This window comes from Channa argus, chromosome 1 (genome assembly GCF_033026475.1).
Source record: "Channa argus isolate prfri chromosome 1, Channa argus male v1.0, whole genome shotgun sequence".
Classification (NCBI taxonomy): Eukaryota; Metazoa; Chordata; class Actinopteri; order Anabantiformes; family Channidae; genus Channa; species Channa argus.
The window spans coordinates 40,468,005-40,486,643 of record NC_090197.1 but is presented as its reverse complement, the minus strand read 5'-3'; the positions used below and the strand labels follow the sequence as shown (position 1 = coordinate 40,486,643).

Genomic DNA, 18,639 nt, shown 5'->3' with positions numbered 1-18,639 from the left:
AGCGGCTGCTGCAGGACAGCACTCTTCCCACTACAAAGACTCGCTCCAGCTGCTTTCACATCTGGGGTCACAGAATGTAACGGTTTGTGTATATACACTTGAGAGTGAGTGAGTGACTGAGTGAGTGAATGAATGAGTGAGTGCGAACCATCAGTATCTTTAATTCTCGGGTACCTATGTTTAAGAGTGCTGCGAGAATTCAAGTTTTTATTTAGAGCCATTCAATGTGAAAGACTGCTTTTCTTTGCGTTTCTGTACAAATATAAATTGTCTCATCTCACCGTTTCTTTGTCTCCTCCTTGCTAAGGAGTCTGGTCGCATTACTCAATGTTTATTCACATGATGGGACTTTGCTGTTGGGACAGAAGTAGAAGTGACTTCCAAATAATTTCTTGACTACAGGCAAAAGTTTACTTGACTAGGGGATAACTATGTTACGTTGGTGTAGAATGTGTCATAAGATCTTTTATAGACAGAGGAATACACAAAACTCAACTTCTTATTTGTAGTTGTTTATTATAAATGTAAACTTTTTTAAACACAAAAAATAATATATAGACAAACTTCAGATATTAAAAAATAATGCTCTCCAAAAGAAATATTAACATCTCTACAAACACATTCAGAGGACAAATATTCTTTATGTTTATAACGCTCTGCTCATCTTCAGCCGTGAAAGTAAAGAAATGTTCTGATCGTTGTCATTAATATCAGTTTGGGGCACACATAAGCAGCCAGCCCAAAGCTGTCCAGGCTATATTTTTACTCAGTCTGTAGCTTCTGTCTAGAATAACAAGCTCATCCTTAAATAAGAGACAAAATATTAAAAAATAAAACTGAAATAAATGCTGATGTGAAACTCTAGCTATGAACCATAAACCATCATAGTGTAATTGTAAAAATGTCTGCATCAATGCCACTTGCATCCTAACACAGTCACTTGGTCAATCTGTCATTTAATGAATACAAACTTATCTAAACTTTGTGGGCATTAGTATCACTAACATGGCTGTATCTTTTAATAGAAATTTAAAGACAAGTATTTAATCACATAAATTAGGTGTGTCCTGTGTAAAAAAAATATGTCAAGCTTAAATCAGTTATTTTTATCACTCTGTTTATGTACATTTCTTAATAACATGACTAAATCTGTACAAATTATGTAAAATATTTAATGTATATTTAACAGAAAACTAGCAGCATAAGTGAACTATAAAATGTGAGAACACACTATAAAGGTAGTAAAAATAAAGGTTAAAATATACCTGAAAAACTGGGATTCAAGAACTTCATGCAAAGGAAAACCCAGGTTTTGTGGGGATCCAGGCCAAGGGAGAAGTGATGTCAGGGTTCACATTGTTCTTAAAACAGCGGCAGTGACACATCCTGCCTATCATAGTCATGGCATTAAAATTGAAACCTGCAGCTGGAAAACAATGATACACAAAGCATAAAACATGAACAGTAAGAAACTTTCCCTTTAGGCCACTTGATAAGGCAAATGGAGAAATGTAGATTTTCAGCGGCATGTCAAACAGGCTGGACAGACATTTCAGTAGCTTTGCCAATAAAATCCACACATACACACATGCACACATACAGCCCTTGGTTAGTTCAGGCAATATCTAACACACTTCACAACATTTTCTCTTTGTGGAAAAGAGCAAGTCAAACCAACGCTTCTAAAACTACTTGTTCAGCGTTTTCTCTGGTACTGTTTTGTTTGTTGTAATTGAAAGATTATAAAAAAAGATTTGCTCCATGGCAAATACAGAAATAAAAAACAGCTAAGTTTGACCATGGAAAGACAAATAGCTTAATCAAGTCAAAGAATGTGAACTTTGATATCACATATATGAAACTACAAAACACAGACTTCATACAAAGGCAAAATGCAATCACAGTCCACACAAGTCTTGTATGAGGGTATGAGGAATAATTATTGAAAACAAGTGTTCAATGCAGCTCCTTGTGTGTCTTGGGCATGTCTTTCTGGAGACAAGGGGTGGGTGCTGATTCAATTGTTTTCATTGACAAAATGGTTGAAGAGACCAGAGGACTGAACTGCGTCCGAGCTCGCTCTATTGAAGTGTCCTTGGTGATGGGGTCAGTGTTATCTTCGACACGCATATGCGTTCATGTTTTTGATTACATAAAAACCTATGGTCATGGGAGGCATGGCTATTGTCCGTCCAGCCCTCAGTGTCTTAGGCTTCAGAACTGGGAATGTTTCATTGTCCACCATGAGCAGCTTCTCCCCATTTAGCTGGACATGTCTGAAAAGGCAGGGAATACAGAATAAGTTAGCTTGGTGTTTTGTTTTTTTTTTACTTGATTTCTGACACATAAAATTTGTGGATATAAAAAGGTACGTAAAATGTGTCTCAGTGATGAGATTCTAGCAAATTTTGATCATTTCATGCACCTTCAGCCTTTAAAAGTTAAGATTCTGTACATTGTACACTTGGGGGTGCTGCTGTTACAACATTGGATTTTCACAACTGCACATTAGTAAAACCTGATTGTTCTGTACAGAGTGAAGCCCAACACATTTGGAGTCAGTTACACTGAAATGATTTTAAAGCAAAACTACAGCAACAAGCACTACTATGCCCTAGTAGTAATATAGCTACAATACTTTATGATATATTTACATTTAATAAACAATACAAAGCCAAAAATAAAGAAATTTTTCAAAATATAATAGAATTGAATTTGTCATTGTCAGAAAATTTACATTTGTCTGAGACATAGGTTTCTGTAATATTTCAGTGTAAATGTTAAGTTAGTTTTCCTCAAACAGGAAACAATGCTTTTAATAAGGCTAATGGGGCTACTAATAACTTCATCCCTTCTTTGTTTTCATTTCTGTTAAAGGTCTTGACATGAAATCAACAATATTTAGTAATAGTCTTATCATAACAAAACATAAAAAACAATATGAAAAAGGATCTAAAAGTAATGTCACAGTTATATTGTAAGGCAATTTTTTTTTATCAAATATACATTCTATAACAATTTAAAAAATGTAGAGAATCCAGTGGGAATATTTTACAAAGCTCACTGATAATCAGTTAGCTTAAGGACATTTTGTGAAAAATGTGAAAAACTGCATTTTTAATTTAACAAAACAATTACCTATTGTTTTCTGTGATACATTTACATAGTAAATCATAAATTAATCAGAAATAATCTCCTAATACTGTATTTCTACAGTGCCACTGTTCATACCAAAAAAAAATCATAATAATAAAAAGACAATTTAAATATACTGTAATCATATAGGGATTAAGGCCAGTTGTTCGGATATTTTTATTTTAACCTCACATTCAATAAATCTTTAAATACAATTATGTTCAAGAAGGAGAAATTAGGAATCGAACTGAGTTGCTCAAAGCTTTCCGTCAACATACATGGACCCGAGTACTTGGCCTAAAACATTAAAAAGTCCCACTACACCAGCAAATTTATAGACATCTGGTATTGCTAAATTCTTCATAAAATGTTTCCCTGCACGGCCTGTAGTAAAAGACAGGCCTGAAAGGGCCATCGTTAGCTTGTTCGCCTATTAGGTACCGAGTAATCCTGTTTTAACACCTAAAACATCCTCCTTTATTAAGCTCTTATAAAAAGATCACGCCAGAGGCGCCATTAAAGCTACATGTATCGTATAACATACGCAAAGACACACACACACGCACAAATGCATGTGCTCACATGCAAAGTCCTGAGTCATTAGGCTGTTATCCCAGGATTTTAGGCTTAAGTCTCAGTCGAAATAACAGGCCAAGAGATTAAAGGACAGAGAAAACCTTGTTTAAGCCTTTTATTTTAAGAGATGTTTAAAGGAAGCTTTATTTCCCTTGTTACATAAATAGTAATATAGAATAATAACTGTTGCATTGACAATAACCCTGACAGGTAAAAAGGAATGCGTATATAATGAAAATGAAATTCATGATAAAACATCTGTTGTTAGCAGTAAAATCAGATTCTATGAACTCTGTGAATTAAGTTTTAGTAAAAAAGTGCAATGTATCATATCATAAAAGTCTGAATTAATAGTAAGCATTAATGATTCTTCAGTGACAAAAGAAAATCAACCAAAGGTTTGCATTAGACCTTAGCTTTTATTTTTTTGTATCAATCTTGTATCAGTCTTATTGAATTTTGTTCAAGGTCTTTTAAATTCAGACACAGAGAGAAGTTATTAAAAGTCTAAATTTGCATGTGTGCTGGTGGTCATGAATTATATAGCTCAATTCTCCTAAAATGTATTTGCTCCAGTGTTTTCAGGCTAGTGTTAAACACCCCACAGAAAAAATAAATATTGGAAGACCTTTACATTTGTTTAGGAACTTCTCAATTTTGCTGTTTCTCATTTCAATGAATTTCAGACCATTCAGAAAATAATACTTTTTTGAAAATACTTCAATAAAGATTTTGATTGTTTGAATAAAAATCAAAAGTGTTTATTTATAGTGTTTTTTCATCATATTGTTGTTTGGAATTAATTTGTGTGTTTGAGTGTGTGTGCGCGTGTTGATATGTATGAGACAGAGAGACAGAGATACTAACTTGGCTTTTAGTCCGTCAGTGCCGTAGGGCTGCAGCAGGTATTGATGGACAGTCCTGTTTCGTAACGTCCCAGCCAACTTGATTTTCTTTCGTGAACGATGCAAGTTGATGATGTAGATTGTTATGGATCCTCTCACATAGTTATGACTGGTACCATAAACAAATCAATGAACAACATTACACACATCAGACAGAACAGTCAGGATGTGACATGAGAAAGAGTGCTCCATTCCACATCTGTTAATCAGGATTCATTATATATTACAATGCCACATTGAATTAAAGTCTCCGTTATTAAAAGATCACAACAAAGAGAAGAAAGTCTTTGATATTTTTATCTCATATAGCAATCAGATCATACGAATACTCCTTGATCTAATCTGGATCAAAAGGCTTGCAGAAAAATGATGAAGCACAATAATGCATGATCAGGAAGGGAACTCCATAAGTAGCAAGCTAACCTATACCACAACTAAAAAAACCCATCATCTATATATAGGATGAACCATTTCAAACCATTGTTCATTTATCATACCTAGAAATGCAATCCTGTGCAAAGATCTGCCTCTCTCCTACAGTATCCACTATTAAAACATGTTACTGTATTGCCCAGGTTCAGATAAAGGGTGTGAATGCAACAGGAACATGTCTTGAGTTACACAAACAGATTTTGAGCCCCTCTCCTGAGAGCAAGGCACTGGGGACACAACTCAATAGTAACACTGGCCAAAGGTAAATAACTAAACGAGACAGATAAGACAAACATGATAAAATCTAATAAAAAGGCCCAGGTCTGTGGACAAAGACAACAAAGCTGTAGTGAATACCACATGTCGGCCTTGGTGTTCAGGGTCAGGGCTAAATGATCTGGTACGCATCTCTCCCAATTATCACCTCTGAAACCTCATATCTTCAAAGCAATCATGGTTTGATACTTATCCTGGCTCTTTCGGGCACAGACACAGACCCCTGCTTAAATTCAATATATTTACCAAGGGAAAAATAAAGCAGTAATTCCCTTTAAAAACCGGGTTCCTTGCTCTGTGTTAAACCTTGGAGCCTTGTTTCTGAGAAGCACAGACCATGACTCTGAATGACAGATCAGATGGTTAGATGGTTAGGAGGGAGAGATAATGACCTCTAAGGCCTTTCAACTGATGAGGTTCCTAAAGATTCAAACCAGGAACATAAACATGTATTGATGCTTTTTGATGTTGAACATTACTGAAGAGTAAAAAAAAAAAAGACTATGCAAACCACTAAAAGGGGTAAAAGGGTGGTGAAAGTCAAATATCTAATCTGCAAAGACTTTTCAAACCACTGACTGCCTGAGCTCATTTAGACTCTTCACTGTCTAACACAGTACAGTTAAACCACTAAGTTTACAATAGTTCGTCCACTTAAGAGTTGTCTGTGTAAAACCACCAAGTGGCAGAAATAATGGCAGCTAAAGTGGCTTTAGAGGGACTGCACCAGTGCTTCCCTGTCTGATCAAGAGCAGGCTGAATGGTATGCTCAGTGGAGCTGAGCAGTACCTCGAGCCATGGGCATTTCTTTAATGCCAAATTGACCCTACATATTCTACCGGGTGGCTAAGCGAGCACACTTGTTGAAAACAACTTCAAATATTTGCGTGCATGTTATCAGGCCTCGTGTGTTTGTGTGTGCACGGGTTATGTTAATCCTGCCCATTGTTTAACCATCTATCTGTGCAACACTTTGCAATTTTTTGTAAGAGATGCTTCACCTGTAAACTAGCCCTGTCTAGGCCGTAAGTCTAGTCTGGTGCTGACAGCCACTGGCCTGGGTTAAATGAGAACCTTGAACAGGCCATGGTGGCACTCTTTATCTCCTCTCGGCACAGACCGCCGTATTGTACCTCCCCATCCCCCTAGAATACCCCCCTCCAGCCAATCCGGGTAGGAATAAAAGCCTAGCACCCCTTTCAGCAACTCTTTGACGGCAGCGAGACAGAACCCACACACCTGATAAGTGATACCCGTTAAGTTTTATAGGCTCTGAGCTATGAATGAGCGGGTGTCTGCGCTCTGCTTATTTATGGGAAGCTGAATGGGCTGGCCGGGGATTTTGTTCTTCCCGCACCAGACACAGAGCCTCAGGTGTTTGCAGGAGGACAGAGTGAGGAGACAACGTCAAAACCACAGCAGTCTGTTTTCCATCTAAATCTTGAAGGACATTACAAAGGTATTGCTTCACATCAGTGAAAGGCTAAGATGATGTGTGCTTTGTTATCTGTCAGCCTTAAACAAACAAAAGACCAAACATAGTAAAATGACAATGTGCACTCTTGCTGTGTTCGAATGCAGGTTAAAACTTAATACAAACTGGTTTAGCAGAATCACATACTTGTAGTAGCTGGTACAGTGGGCGTAAATACGCAGCTTATCTCGTATGACTCGTCCCGGTTGGGGCTTCCTCTGCAGTCCAGCCACCCGCACAGCCAAAACCCTCGGACCAACCAGACGCTTGAAAACCAGAGAGAACCAGTAATCCTGTAAGGGTAACCCCAACACACACACACACACACAAACACACACACTTATTACTTACTCATTACTTTTTTGACAAGGTCCTAAACTGACTGATGGTAGAAAGACTGTGTTTAAAAACACAACTAACTATGCAGCATTTAAAAACAGGGGTAAATTTTACATAAGGTTTAGTATTTAAAGAGACCTTTCATGACAACCATACTTGATTCTCCTGAAATGAAGTATTGTTAAAAATCTCCATTTTGTTTTTTTCAGCTATGAAACGTCCTGGTGGCTATAGAAACAGATTAAGTTTTACAAACTGGGACATGTAAAAAATGTGGCAACAAAGCAGCTAGCCTGTGACAGCTCAGAGAAAAAGAGATACAGTATATTTGACAAAAATGTCAAGTCCAAGTACGTCACTCGAAAATAGCTAGAGCAGATTGTCCTGAATAAAAAGTCCCATCGTATCGAAAAACCGTGCGGACCTGTTTCAAAGGTCTTAAATGTGACAAGCCTTAAATGTGACATTTATACAAAATATTATGCTCCATCATGAATTGCTGTTTTCTGTTATTATTGTTGAGTGGTCCACCATAGTGTGTCTCACTCTATAGACTACACAGACTCAACACCTCTCCAAGAGACCCAGAACAACATGTGCTCCTCAGGAAGTTCCCATGCAATCCTGCATATGGCAACATTTAAGGGCTTCTTTTTTCCATGCAGGCTTTAACTTAATTTGCTGCCAAGGCATCGAAGAAGCAGAGCACAGTATGGAACTGTATAGTGTCGGCCACGGGCAGAGGGATGGATGGATGAATAGTATGACCAGAACTACAATCTATGATTTTTCTACAAGAATAGTTATGATTCTGAAGGTTTATTTCACGCAAGATGCCTGAGAGATGCTGTGGTGAAAATTTAAAACTCAAGTAAAAGAAGCATGGAGATACTTTAAATCTCATCTGGGTTAAAACCCCTGACCAGAACTTGGACATAATACTGACATTTTCTGGGAGATATCAGCTGAGGTTTTAAATCTTTAGCCCTTTGACTGACTGTTTTCCTGTCTAATTGCCCATCTCCCTGTTTTTTCCATTTAACTCGCCTCCTTTGGATAGACAGATGGACAGGAAAAGAAACGATTATTTTGACATCCAATTGAAATACAGTAGATATCAGGGTCAGGGGAAAGAAAGGCAGGCAGGTCCAAGAAAACCAGTCACATGTCTAAGACTCTAGAAAAGAAAAAACATACACCAGGGACCGATCAAACCTCAGCTGCAACGCTGAGGGAGTAGAGGAAGATAACAAGGAGAACAACAATTAACCTTTAATGCGTAGCTAATTAGGGTAAATGAAATCAGACTGCCTTGTTGAGACCCTCTAATATCCCACAATGGAAGGTTAAAAATAGAAGGATTTTGCTGCAACAGTTCAACATTTCAGTGGTTTTAAGTAGCAAGCTCTAATTCGAAATGTTGCTCTTTATTTCCAATAAAATAATAAGTTAACTGACAGAAAAAAAACACATCAAGGAAAAGGTAAAAGTGAGCATGGTGCAATAGACAGCTTAAAATGTAACTGAATCTTACAGCTTCATTTCTCTTCTTTGTATCTGAGCGATACATATTTTTTTTTCTAAGTATGTTAGGTCTGGACAACTTTATTTATTCAACAGAAATATTTTTCTCTTGAGAGTATTTGAAGGAAGTCTGGAACAATGGGCCTTCACTGTCAGCCAGGCACTAAATCCTAAAATTTCTGTTCCTCAAAGAATGAAAGTCGGACAAGATCATCCACCACATCACAGTTTAGTAATTTACAAGCCAACTCTGGAGGGAGGCAACAGGCACGTGTGTAATGGAGACAAACCAAAACAGGGAAAGAGAGAGGAGGACTGAGACAGAAGACTAAAAAGAAAAAGCATAAATGCAGAAAAAATGGTAGAAAGAAAAAGTAGAGTGATTCACTGGGCCAGGGGCTTTCACTGGATTCTACCAATAAGTTAGTCATCCAATAGGGGAAGGGGCCAGGTCATAAATTTCCCATGCAGAGGACAGGTTGGCCCTGCAGTGAATTCTCTCAGCAGGTAGGCTGGTGCTGCCTTTAGACATCCAGCTATGTTAAAGGCATTGTGATCCTAGCAGGGGACCGTCATTCCCAGAAAAACTAATGGAGACGAAGAGGGAAGAAAAAAAAAGCCTCCTCAATAGTTTAATGCCTTATACTTTGCATGCCTGATAAAAGAACTAATGATGGGTTTTGTGAAAACATAGTCTTTAATCTTTAGCTGAAGCAAGCTCAATAACATTAGCACTTATAAAAGATATTTTGGGAATACCAATTCTAGCAGCTACTATATTTCTGACTAATAAAACAATGGAATCTTGAGCGAAAATAACAAGTGTTTGATAAGGGCTTGATTCCATTATCTTTGTACTTTATTGTGGCAACAATGATTCACTGCACATCCTGAATATAATCCTCCCACCGCTGCTCTGCCTCCGGTTAAAATAAACCAAATTTTATGAACTTAATAAATCTTTTTTATGAACTTGACTTATCATAGCATTTTACCACTTTTTAACATTTCCTTTTGATTTTTACCAGAAAATTAAAACAGTAAGTCACAACTTATAAGTCCTCCCTTTAAAATAAACAAACTACCTAGACACATTGTCTGTTCAACTGAACAAGAAATTTACATTATTATTTCCCCGCTATGCATCTGATTAAATTATTTTCCTGTAATACTATTAAAAGAACTGTGTTTTTAATGGGTAATACCGTGTTGTAGCTTGTTTTATTTCTGTGACAGCCTAGACCATGGAGGAACTTTGGGAACTTGCTATTTTACTAACATGCCTGTATATCAGCATCTCAGGTTGCAGATCTCTCACCGGTTATCTGTCCCACACAGAGAAGCACACAGTTGTGATGGGGGTTGAGGGGAGCAGTGACACTGTCCTGAGCTACTGACAAACGGCTAAGGTTACATGGCATTTCGCCCCTGTGTCTAACCACTCATCACCACTAAATGCCTTTCATCTCAGCTAATAGCTCCCACGGGAAAGAGCAGGAGGTGGCATCGAGACACTGGGTCTGCTAAAAAGAGGGTCCAGAGCGCATGAAGACTACTTGGTTCAGATATTTGTTACGACAGAGGAGATTGAACTGAAGCTCTGCCCATTCTACTTCTTGAAATTGAGAGACTTACAGGTAAAGGGTTAAAGTTCTGGTCCACAAGGTGTGTGTATCCGTAGTCAAAGAATGAGTGACGCAAGACAACATCTATCCCCTGCACAGCAGCCATGCCCAGCGTGTTCACCCACCTGGAAGACATATGAATTGAACAGACGCCTTTGATTTGGAATAAAATACAAAATGCATTAAGAATACCATTTTTTCTGAACAAACAGGAGTTCAGTTCAGTTTTGTAACTGGAATAACTGATATCTACACAACATACAACAAAGGTTTCCTTAAGAGGCTACACAGTAAAAGTACTTACAAAAAGCCAGCTGCGTATGTGTCAGACAGGTTATTAATGCCTCCTGTCCACGCAGGCCCCAGTCCACCCAGCCACACCTTTTTACCAGGAGTGTGCACATTCACAACCTGCAGTGAGAGATGGAAACATAGGAGTATCAGCAAAATCTAATGTTACTTTTTGTTTTTACTGGATGCTTTCCTGATAGTGACTGCATATTAGTGCCCTTTTCAGCTGGCAACAAAAACTAGGTGTGCAAGCCACAGAAGCATAAACACAAACCCGAAACAGAAAAACCTGATCTGGCCAACATTGACAATGCACAAAAGATTCCCACTAACATTACATTTCACTGAATGTTTCAAGTTTTGTTCTTGGGAATGATTTCTTCTTCTTCTTCCTTGAAGCTATTTGGCGCTGTTCATTTCTTACCACTCACCAAAATGTGTAACAGCAGCTATTATTGATAATGTTACCTCATGGTGGAGACAACCCTTTAACCCCAAAGGCTCAGTCTTGAGGTTTGCACATATGGCTTTATCCTCACTAAAGCTAGCTGAGGTCTGTATGATCCATAGCTTGGCAGACATCAATCCAAACATACCTAATTTTTAAAAGGAGTTTTTTCTTCATATCCTCCACCAAGGTTGTGTTAAAGTGTAAATCTATTCATTTAAAAAGGTATTTAATGGCCAAAGGACCCAAGATACACAATGCTCAGTAAAACATACACAATATGTACAGATCTAGAACTGGCTTCAGCTATAATTTGAGGAGCCACCTCATGTCATTAAAAACTGAGATTTTTTTTTTATAGTGGAAGACACATTTCAGGATACAGGAGGGGAAGGGTGGTACCTTAGTGACTTTAGTGATCTGCTCAGTTAGTGTGTCCAACAGCCGTGTTTTTAAAAAGTCCTCCACTTTGTTCACTCTACCATCCATGTAATAACTGTGAACAAAGACAAAATGAGGTGAGAGAAACACTCTGTACACTCTACAAGATGAGTTTATACCAGCACATGATTAACAAAACTAAAATAATGTAAAATAAAGTAAAATCCATTGCAGTGTATAAGGCATGCACACGCACGCACAGAGAAGTCTGAAAGAGATTTATAAATGCATCTGTGTGTGAGCAATAAAGACACACACAAAGATGATAATAAGAGATGATAATAGTGCATGATGAGAGATACATTTAGGAAACAAGGGAGCAATAACCACACACTGTAGTTCATGTTCCAGGCACAATAAAACACATTGAAATATTATTTCTGAAAAAGATGCATGAGTCTAATAATTGTAAAATACATCAGGACGACATTAAGTTGAATCTATTGGGTAAAGTTATACAAGATAAACAAACAAAGTGACAATTCTAGTAACACTGTTGAATCTTTAAACTTATTGGTTTTAGTTAAACAGCCAAACAATGTCGCAAGTCCACACATTTCAAATTTTGAAACCTCCACAATTTGTTGTGGGGAAATTTGGGAGTTTGATAACAACTGTAACAGAATCAAAGTGTTTTAAGGTTTATGAGCCAACTGATCTACATAATCAGGCAAATCCAGATGTTTCAACAGACAAACCCTTGTTAAACATCCTTTACCAGCTAAGTCAAAACAGAAAAATACCTTCTTATTCAAGCTTTTCGCTTAGTATTCTGAGAGGGCTATTCTGATTAATTTAATTATTTCAGACTATGCTTTTTCACTATATATTTATCATGTGGCCCTGCAGGAGCTGCAGAACAACATTATCTTATAAGTGAAAAATCATGTTTGCTAATTATTTAACCAAGTGATGTCACATAAGAGCAACACGGACCTATGGCTGCATATAAGTAACAAACAGCTGCATGAGATGATTTATCTGGCACAAAACCCACCAAACATTTTAGAAAGGGAAATTTTAAAAAAGCAGTTGCTTAATCTTTCCATTCACTTGTTATCCATGCTCCAATTTTACAATTCCATGACATAACAAAAGAAATAACAGAAACAGATGCAGCACCTGTTAATGAGAGATTAAAAAAATCTGAATCCCTGCTGAGCAGATTTCTCCTCGGAATCTTCTAACGTAACAACTGTTATTAAAAACATACCAGATCAGCTCAGTCCAGTCCTGCTTCAAGCTGCAGATATTTTGTGCCAATTCAGCATTTTTTCCTTCCCAATGCATCTAAAGTAGGATATTTATTATAAAATCAGGTTACTTAAAGAATGAAAGTTAGCATTTCACAATCAAAAGTTCACCAAAATAAATGAGGGGCAATGCCAAAGGAGAAATGCATTGTACTGTGTATAATATGGCCAGTAGATGCCATAAAAAAAAAAATATCATCAAAACTGCTGCTTCCAAAGCAATAAGACAAATGTCAAGCCTGCACTGAACCTGTTTTTAAAAGGTCTGCCCCAAATGACAGCTGTGTTAACAAAACTGCTGAGTACAAAGATAAATTGTACTAACATAAAGTGAAGCGGTTTAGCAAAATGAGCTTAACCTCATTGAAATTTTCATCACAGTGTTGGAAAAGTCCCAAGGTCCTGGGCTCAAGCTGTAAACAACACACCGATTAAGTCATAGCTTAACACTAATTATTTGGTTATCCTGTCATCTTTCCAGAGAGCTCACAGTAATTCTTCAGTCCAGGTCTCAGGGAAAGAAATTCCAGTTCATATATGGTAACAAAATAAAAGACCATACAGTAGATAAAAGATTTTGAGGAATTTTTATATCCCATTACATTAGACATTAATTAGCTTTTCTGGGCCAAACAGAGCAAAAATCCTATTAAAAATTAGGACAATATTTACACTTTTGAATTAAAGGGATGTGTTTGAATGCTTGTGTTGTAAAATTGCTAAAGACTAAGCTCCTAAAACAGAACGATTCATTTGTTCATTAACATTTTGTCACAGTACTTTAGCTGCCAGACTGCAGGATTCAATAAAATGCAAAAATGAACAACACTTTTCATGAATGTTTTCAGACATGGATCTACTTGGTCAGCTTGTTTTACACAGCTGTCACCACATCAAAGACAGATTGCTAACAAAACTATCTGGCACTCTATTATCATAAAAATTTTGTACACACTATAGAAACAGATGTGATCAAATCAGATAGGCATGGACATAAAGCACAGATATAAGAGAATCAATACCAAAAACAGAAAAATACCCAACCTTATATTATAAATATTTACAAATGTACTAATGTAGTAAGAAAGGTAATGTACAGCATTGGTTCCTGGTTGCCTCTCCTTACCTTTAAAAGCATTGTTTTGCAAGGAAAAAAGATTATAAAACTACGGAGGAACTATTAAGATAAAGTATAAGTATAATCTATAACAGTTCACTAGTAATAACTGTACACTTAAGTGTCAATAATGACCATCTGGTGTACCAAAAGATTTGGGGAGAATAGAGAGGTTATCATCAGATCAATCACACTTAACGAGGGGTGGCTTTAGCACAGTTGGTAATGCAGTCCACAGTTTCCAGGATCAGTGGTTCAACTCCCAGTCCCTACTGACTAAGTGTCCTTGGGCAAAACACTATACCTGTTGGGTCAGGTGAACACCCGCTCTGGTAAGCATCTTGCATGGCAGCTGCCATCATTGGTGTGGGAGTATGTGTGTGAATGGGTGAATGAGAAGCAACACTGTAAAGTGCATTGGATAAAAGCGCTGCACAGTATAAGCAGACCATTTGTAACAGCTGAGGGATATGTAGCCTCATTCAGGAATACCATTGGTAAATTTATAGTCCCACTGTGCATTTTCAGGCACATGAGGAGATCACACATCTTTAACATCTCCTTTTGCCCCTCAGATATAAATAAGCAGCACACCAGGCTCTTTGGCATACAGTACCAATGTATTTCTAACAAGAAAGAAGTCTGTATTATGTGTCTCTCTGGCCTGTGTAAAATGACACCACAAAAATAGAACTGATAAACTATTTGTTCACATACTATACTACATGTAGAAGCCCATTCCCCAAAGGTTTGGGAGATTGGAAGACACAGTGTTTCATTTTAAAACAGAGGAATGTAATTATTTTCTTTTAAACTATGTATGCTAAATTTGATTAATGCCAGTAACACGGTAAGAAAGAAGTTGTGACAAGTGCAATGACAGTTTACACAATTAGTTAGTTGGTAACAGGTCAGAAGCACGAGAGTCATGAACAAATATCATTAAAAAAAGTGTAGAGAATCTAGAGAAAGCTTTGTTAAAAATCTATACCAAGTGGCTGTTGTCTTCAGGCCCTCAGGCAGCACTGCGTTAAAGGCAGATTTCATAGTGAAAATTACTGCACAGGCTCAGAAACATCTCTGAAAACCCATGCCAGTGAACATTGTTAGTTTGTATTTCCAACCACAAATGTAAGCCTACCAAAGAAATAACATGCATGATTAAATTTAAAATTCTTCTTGGAAAACATGAATTTTGCATCCTCTGGGCCAAAGAGGAAAAGGACTATCCAGCTTGTTGTCAGCACCTGTGCATTAATGCACACGGCATCATTAAAGCTGAAGGATTTATACAGATTTTGGAGCAACATTCAGATAATGTCTTTTGGAGAATGCCTTCATTGTTTTAGCAGGCACTGTCCCACCACATTCTGCTGCTATTACAACAACATGGCTCCAATGTAAAAAAGTCTGGGTGGTGAAGTTGCCTGACTGCAGTTCACAACTGTATTCCACAAAGAAAACATTGGGAAAGCTTACAACTAAAGAGTGCACACACACACACACACACACACACACACGTGTGCAACTTAGGGTTCAGTGTCTCGCACAAAGGCACCTCGACACAATAATCAGAAGAATTATGGATTATTTAATCAACACTATGATTAGTGGACGACCTACTGCTAAGCCACAGCTGCGACTAAGCTAGAAAGGCACAGACCTGTGTATATACACATACATGGTCGCACAGTGAACATTTCATGTCATTGATCAAACCACAGAACAGTGATGCAAGTTTGAAATAGTGTGAAATGTAGCTCAGTTGATAAGGCAGTTGTCCACGGACCACAGGGTCAGCGGTCCGATCCCCAGTCCTGGCTATATGTCGAAGTGACAATGATCCGCTTTTGATGGGATAAGCCAAAAGGACAAAAAAAAAAATAAGAGAGAGAGAGTTGGGCATCATCCCAACTTTAATTATTCAGTGAATAATTAAGCAAAACAAGCCTTGATCTGAAAAGTTACCCAGCACCTAAAAGTCACACTAACAGAGACTCAGATGTCCTGTGCAGAGGACTTTCTTAAACTTTCTTGGCATGTCTCTAAGCACTGCTCATCCCTGCAGTGAAGCTGGTCAAATTTAAAGGAAACATGATTGCAGCCAAATGCAGAGAGGTTACTGATGAAAGCCTGCAGCCAGAGACTGAGGCAGTAATTCACTTTTCAGCACCACCATACAGCCAAGATGTTAAAGTGGCTTCAGGACAAATCTCTGCCCCTTGACTGACCCAGCCAAAACTCAGATTTCCACACAGAATATCCGTGGAGTCTCTAAAGATGGCTGTCCACAGACACTTCCCATCAAATTTGATGGAGTACGAGAGGATCTGTCAGAAAGACTCAAAAAAACTGACCAAATTCAGGTGTACAGAACTTGTACAGACTAAGCCAAGAAGAACTGAAGCTTTTTAATTTTCATTTTTTTTTAAGTGTATTGGCCATAATTATTGGGTGCAAGTTGCTAAGCAAAAAACTGTTTATAATTAAATACACAACACAATATTGTGTTTACAATAGAAAGGAGTTTGAATACTTTCACCGTCGTTTGTAGAATAAGTGCTCATTTTCAAAACCATTAAAGTGAATCTTTCATCACCTCTTTACTGAAAATAGTTCAGCGGGGGTTTTGTTGTGTTTGTTCAGGCACTCAAATGTTCACACCACTAATGCACTGGAGCAATTAGGGCTCACATTAAATGTGTTGCTAGCAGGCATCTAACCAGCAAATTTTGTGAAAAAGCGTCAATCTGTCTTGCCTTGTTCACCTTTCTTGCTTATATTTTCACAGCTAGAACTGGCAACCATCTGGTCACACATTTTAGACTGGCCTCATAAGCTCAATGTGAGGCAGCCCATTAAGTAAGGCCAAACATGTTTATTGTAGCTAAGGTTAGAGGTGTGGGCGCTCTAGTTACAGAAGGGGTTTGTATAAAGAATCACTTAAATTATCGAAATAATGGATAAAAAGATTCCCTCACTTTTAAATTGTATGCAATAATAAAGATGATTCTGGTTTTATAGTATCATGTGCCAGCAGACTTTAATAGAGGTGAATAAAATGGAATTTGTGGTGCTCACAGCCGTGTTATATTGTCACCGTACGGTGAAGTTGAGCACAGCACTGTCCAGGGGATCACTCCGCTTCTGTCTTTTTTGTTTGTTTGTTTGCAGAGAAGTAACATTTTTACAGGTAAAATTTTTATTTTCAGTGTACTGAAGTCTAAATTTCAAAGGAGAAATATGGAGCAACAGCTATGATAATTTTAACAGAAATTACCCTTGGAACTGGAGAGCCTGAAGTAATAAGGGTGCACTCGCAGGTTTTTCCTGCATTATTAAAACACACAAATAGTGCTTTTTGCAAAGAAAAGGGCTTTGCAATTTCTAGCTGGCCACATATATTAAGAAATCATTTCTAATAAACATCACACTCAAGTGTAATAAACCAAAACATCCAGCTCAATACAGTATAGTGTGACATGACTATACGGTCATGTCATGTCTTAAGTAGTTAAGACTTATTACGCATCAGTAAGTCAAGTCTTGAAGTTGATTTAAGTGGCATGATAAGAATATTAGGCTTTTGCCAGACAGCTACATTTAAAAAAAAACAACATATATACCAAATAACCCTAATATTAACCCTAACCCTTATAGAATGTGATATTATTCATAAGTTAGAAAGACCTTAGTGCTGTTTTAAAAATTCACAGCTGTTTCAGACAAAGCCTGAGAAAAACAAATCTTGTTTTGAGGGTGTACTATGGTCACAGTGGGACAGAGCTAAAGTTTAGAAGAATGAGAAATAGCTGGTTCTACAAGAAACAATCTAGACAAAGATTAAATCTTCTTTACAATTTTCCTTTCTTCCAAGTGCTAACCTAAATTATAAGATGAATTCATGGTAAATCCAGATCAACAGGGACACGATTTAGGGAGTATGATGTTCTTGTTGACATTTTTTTATTATTTATATTGGGAGACAGGAAACCTAAGAGATTCAAAACTTTGGCAAATCAAATCATAACATTCAGCATGGACACACAACTATTGTTTTCATCACTTGGGTGGATTGAGTCTTTAACTTACTTAAAAACAAAAGTTAGGGTTAAAGAGTTCTGAACAGAAACCAGAAAATAAAACATGGACATACAGACATCCAGCCAAGCATTTTCACACAAATGGGCAAACAAAAAAGCTAAAGTTTGTAGAAAGATGAGGACAGGCAAAAAGGAAATAGGGGCAAGAGAGAGATCAAGAGGGAGTGACTGAACCTTCTGATAATGTTCTGTTAGTGAATCCTAAAATAGGAAAGCAGTAACTGCAGCAAGATGCTGCAAATGTCAAACTACAATGTTGTGGCAAAAATGTCATAACAAAATGCAAACCACATATGAATGTTTCATGATATAGAGGTAAGCAAATATTTCACTCCAGAACCAATATTTTTCGTCGCTGCAAACTCACGACAGAACACCTCTGCCTATAAAGCACAGACAGACATACTTAAATCCATATGATGCCCTAAACCCTATTAATAATGAAGGCTGCCTTTCCATATAACTCGAGCAAGCACTAGTCGAGAAAAACCTGTGAGTAGACGTGTTAATGAGTGGTCTCCGCTTTCATTAGCTGGGCTTCTTTTGTAGAGGTCAGAGTTTCTGTCACGCAGCCTGGTTATACTGGAATCTGAACCTCTAGTGTAAAACAGGCTAATTGACAGAGGGAATGAGCCAGAGCATATGGTTTGATTTTAACAGTGTGGGTGGTGTTTTCCTAAGTCTTACTGACAACCCTTCC

At 37.5% G+C, this 18,639-nt stretch overlaps 1 protein-coding gene across 1 annotated transcript in view; it reads right to left on the bottom strand.

Annotated features, from left to right (window-relative positions):
- Positions 1–465: 465 nt before the first annotated feature.
- hpse2 (heparanase 2) overlaps positions 466–18,639 on the bottom strand; it is a 48,306-nt gene continuing 30,132 nt past the window's right edge. The window contains exons 7-12 of the mRNA XM_067520373.1: positions 11,428–11,521; positions 10,591–10,697; positions 10,297–10,411; positions 6,946–7,091; positions 4,579–4,725; positions 466–2,276 (exon numbers count right to left, since the gene is read on the bottom strand). Of these exons, the coding sequence (XP_067376474.1) occupies positions 2,114–2,276; positions 4,579–4,725; positions 6,946–7,091; positions 10,297–10,411; positions 10,591–10,697; positions 11,428–11,521 (772 nt within the window). The 3' untranslated portion in view covers positions 466–2,113. The remainder of the gene's footprint in view (positions 2,277–4,578; positions 4,726–6,945; positions 7,092–10,296; positions 10,412–10,590; positions 10,698–11,427; positions 11,522–18,639) is intronic.